This window comes from Rhinoraja longicauda, chromosome 6, assembly GCF_053455715.1.
Source record: "Rhinoraja longicauda isolate Sanriku21f chromosome 6, sRhiLon1.1, whole genome shotgun sequence".
NCBI classification, from domain to species: Eukaryota; Metazoa; Chordata; class Chondrichthyes; order Rajiformes; family Arhynchobatidae; genus Rhinoraja; species Rhinoraja longicauda.
In genome coordinates, this window is record NC_135958.1 from 72,795,424 (window position 1) to 72,800,169 (window position 4,746).

Consider the following 4,746-nt stretch of genomic DNA (forward strand, 5'->3'; position numbering starts at 1 on the left):
ATTAATGAGCACATTTACTGGGGGGAAAAAAAAAACTGTCCAAAGAAGCAGCCAGTGAATAGATGATGCAGTTTGCATGATTTTGTTTTATGATTCAGATGGTTTAATGGGTTATTCCATTGTGTTTGAGCAAGTGGTCAAATTAGACAGGCATCGTCCAAATCAAAGAGGTTTACTCTACTGGAAGAACTTCTTTTTTTTTTTTTTTTTTTTGCATTTTGTGTTTTTGCAGATGTTTCGAGAACAGCACTGAACGGAGGAGGGTGTGTTGGCCTCAAATATTCTTATGGGCATCCAAAAAAAACCAGAATCATGTGGGGGGGGGGGGGGGGGGGGGGTGGGGGAAGAATATATAATTTACAAATGCAATAGAATTCTTTTACAGTAATTTAACTGAGGATGCATCGCATTGATACAAAGCTATTTTTGAATTCGTTGATTTTGTTTAGTGATGTGGTTTCGTTGTGCAACAAGGAGATCGTAAGCGTGTTATATTTTAATACATTTCTTTTTTATTGCAAACAATAACGTACAAAAGGCAAGTTTCTTTCGACAGGTCTTTTCAAACTCACCCAAAAGGCAAAATATCTGATTTGATAGTTTTAAGTTACAGAAATACTTTAATGTCCAACTTTTATACAGAAATAAGAGTTTCAGCCTTATTACAGAGTGACTGAATTCTGTACTACTGAATCCCAATGACACTTTTCCATTAAAACTGTTAACAAATATATATATTTTTGAATGCCTGTTGTCTTTTTTAAAAAGCAATCTGTTCAATCGTGCCACAGCTTAATGAAAAATAGATTGAAAAATTTAAGAGGTTTCTGTAAATGTCAGGTAAAAAAAAGTTATAAAAGGTTTTTTTCATTTTACTAGTTAGCAAAAAGTATTAGCTGAAGCAATTAGCAAATGCTGTAAACTACATTTGCAATCTCCATATTCTTTGAAAATGATCTTCCAGTCTTTATACATTTCAGATCAGCTTAATAAAGTTGACTTCTTCCATTTTAACTTCCACACAACTGTACAGTAGAGAACTAAGTACAAGTTTTTTTTTTCAAAAAAGCACTTTTAATTAAAAAAAACTTTACAAGATAAATAATGTTTTACAGTTTTTAAACCATGTTTTGGAAGTTCATTTACAGCTCTTCCCTGCTGAGTACTAAACTAGCAATGGACACCCAGGACACTGGTACAAATCCTTTGCCTCAGATAGTGACTAGTATATATCACGCTGTTTGATTCAACCTTTGCATCACCAGTGGAAGATTTGACAATATTTAGACTTTAAAACATTGTGGACGTTGTTATGCTGCCTGTGTGTACAACACATACTGTACTCAGTGGGTTAAAGACCATTTCCTGTAGTTTTATGCTCACGTTCTCATGCAGGAAGCTGGAAGTCAGCTGCAGACTCACTAGCAAATACCTGGATGATGTGCTTCTCGGCGTAGGAATGCACAAGACACCCAATCCACCTCAATATCTGTTCCCATCTCGTAACACAGCCTACGACACCAAGTGTGGGGAAGAACTGGCCAGGCTATCAATACCTCCATTGTCAAAAGAAATAGCCAATTCCTGCCTTAAATTAGTGTGAGGGGGTCACCCATCTCTTCCTACTGCTAGATTCTGGCATTGATCTGCGATCAAGTTTCTGACTGGAATTGAAGGAACATATTCTTTCAAAAAAGGGACATCGTAAATAGTGAAAAAAAGATACTATTTCATTAAAAAAATAGGCCTTACGGCATCAGCAAATGCAAACTTGTGAAGTATTCTACCAAAAATGGTTTGGCATTTGATCTTTCAAAATAAGAAGATTTATTCGCTAAAATATGTATAAATCCCCACTCTGCAAATGGCAATGACCCCATACACAGTACATACTAAATTCAAAAAAAATTAAAAAAGAAAATTCTCCTCACAGAGGAGTTCAATACTACAAAATAAAAAAGTCCAAACACAGGAAATGACCAAACCAGCTGAATTGATTGTTCAGACTTGTTCATTCAATGACTTGCCAGTTCAGTCACCAGTACTGAATGGACAGGGCAAAGCACTTTGTGGTAGGACACTTTGGCCACTTCTCACAGCAGTTCACGTTAGTGCATGGAATCACATCTCTGTGGGTTCTCCATCAACCTCCTTTGATGCACTAGAGAGAGAGAGAGAGAGAGAGAGAGAGAGAGAGTCTAGACCAGTGGGCCATTAAGGTCTGGTCAGCTGTGTGTAGACCGGCTGCTCCCAGTGTTGTGGACTGTGGGTCTGAGGGATGGAAGGGACTCCGGTGGTGTCTGCAATGGGCGTGTACATGGGGCGCTGGGACGGGTTCATGTAGGTGAAGGTGGAGAAGAGGCCGGTGGTCTGTCCCGCGGCGTGGCTGTAGTAGGCGTTGGTGTTGGGCTGGTGGTCCGGGTACTCGTACTGGGTGCGGGGGATGGAGGGGTAGGACGAGTTGTAGTGCTGCATGTTGAAGGAGCCGTAGCTGATCTGCTGCGGGGAGTGCTGCTGCTCGTTGTAGTGGCTGGGGCTGAGCTGCTCGGTCTTGATGTGGGTCCGCTGCTGCTGCTGCTGCTGCTGCGGCCCCTGCTCGCCGGCCAGGGCGCTCATGGCGTGCTGCTTGGACAGCCAGGGGTGGGCGGCCGAGGAACCGCTGATGCCGTAACTGCCCGTGTAGCCCGGCTGGCCGCCCGGCCCGTGGCCGGCGTGGGCGACCGCAACCCCGGGGTGCCCGTTGGGCGGGAGGTACTGGTCGAACTCGTTGACCGTCGAACGTCTCCATGTTGGACATGACTTCGCTGCTGAGCTCCCCAATGTCCACATTGCTGAAGTCAATGTGGGGCTGCCTGCCCCCTTCCTGTAGGGGGCGACCCTCACGTTTCAGGTCTGGTTTGCTCGGCTGTATCTCGATCTTGGGTGTGGTGGGTGGCGTTGGTGGCCCCTGAGACTGGCCTGCAAGGTCAAGAGGAAAAAACACCATCCCTTTTACTCAAAGCTGTATCTCAAACTAAACTAAACTAAACTAAAGCACGAGACTGGAGTTAGACACTAAAAGCTGGAGTAAATCTGAGTGGGTCAGGCAGCATCTCTGGAGGAAAGGATTAGGTGACATTTCAGGTCGAGACCTTTCATCATCCTCCTTATCTCCAGAGATGCTGCCTGACCCGCTGGGTCACTCCAGCTTGTTGTGCCTGTCTTCGGTTGAAACCAGCATCTGCAGTTCCTTCCCACACACACACACACACACACACACACACACACTCCCTTTTTTTAATGTTAGTTTAGTTGTGGTTTGGTTTGGACATACGGCGTGGAAATGGAAGCCTTCTACCCACTCAGTCCATGCCCTGTGACCAATCGGCCACCCCGTTCACGCTTGTCCCAGCCAGGTCTTCCCACTATCCTGTCCACTCCCTGCGCGCCAGGAGCCACTTGCTAAGGAGGCGTGCAAATCCGCAAAGTCGAAACACGGTGGGTGGCAAGGTGAAAGTTACATGCAAAACTCCACACGGACAGCACCCGAGGTCAGGAGGGGTGTCCGGCAGCAGCTCCACCAGTAGCACGCTGTCTGTTATGCACAGCACAATATTAACCCACAGTCAGGATCTACAAGGGACTGCATTGAAAACATTGCAGAGGTCCACAGACTATGCATGCATTAATGTTAGTGTGTAGGAAGGAACTGCAGACGCTAGTTTAAACCGCAGGTGGACACAAAAAGCTGGAGTAACTCAGCGGGACAGGCAGCACCTCTGGAGGGAAGGAATGGGTGACGTTTTTTTTGTTGGGTGGAGACTGAAGAAGGGTCTCGACCCAAAACACCATCCATCCATTAATGTCAATTCTGAAGGTAGACACAAAAAGCTGGAGTCACATCTCTGGAGAGAAGGAATGGGTGATATATATATATATATATATATATAGTATAAGACAATAACTGCAGATGCTGCTACAAATCGAAGGTATTTATTCACAAAATGCTGGTATTTATTCACAAAATCCTTCTCTCCTGAGATGCTGCCTGACCTGCTGAGTAACTGCTGAGTAACTCAGCAGGTCAGGCAGCATCTCAGGAGAGAAGGATTTTGTGAATAAATACCAGCATTTTGTGAAATACTGAGTAACTCAGCAGGTCAGGCAGCATCTCGGGAGAGAAGGAATGGGTCAAGATGAAGGAATGGGTGACGTTTGTATGTATCATATATGGAGGGGTCTCGACCCGAAACGTCACCCATTCCTTCTCTCCTGAGACGCTGCCTGACCCGCTGAGTGACTCCAGCATTTTGTGAATATATACATATATATGAAGGGTCTCGACCCGAAACGTCACCCATTCCCTTCTCTCCAGAGATGCTGCCTGTCCCGCTGAATGACTCGTGTCTTGCTTTCTATTTGAACCAGCCTGTGCAGTTCCACAATGTCACTCCTGCCTTGGTTCCCTCTGTTGTCTTCCCTCTGGGGTGTGAGACTCACCCGAGTGTTCGGCCGGGGAATGGACGTCGCTCATGCTGGAGGCGGAGTGCGGGGAGTCGGCCTGTAGCACCTTGAACAGGGCAGTGGGGGTGATGTGGGTCTGCTCGCCCCCTTCCTCGTTCTCCCCCTGTCCGTTCTTCACCGACTTCCTCCTCCTGGGCTGGTACTTGTAGTCGGGGTGGTCCTTCTTGTGCTGCACTCGTAGCCGCTCCGCTTCCTCCACGAATGGACGTTTCTCTCCTTCGTTCAGCAGCCTGCAATCCAAAA

At 46.0% G+C, this 4,746-nt stretch overlaps 1 protein-coding gene across 1 annotated transcript; it reads right to left on the reverse strand.

Moving 5' to 3' along the window:
- Positions 1-514: 514 nt before the first annotated feature.
- Positions 515-4,744, reverse strand: sox9a (SRY-box transcription factor 9a; the record flags this gene model as incomplete). Its single annotated transcript, XM_078401593.1, is given in 3 exon segments — positions 515-2,772; positions 2,774-2,958; positions 4,480-4,744. Coding segments are annotated over 3 exon segments (1,008 nt in total), but the record flags the coding sequence as incomplete, so codon positions are not given.
- Between the last annotated feature and the right edge of the window lie 2 nt (positions 4,745-4,746).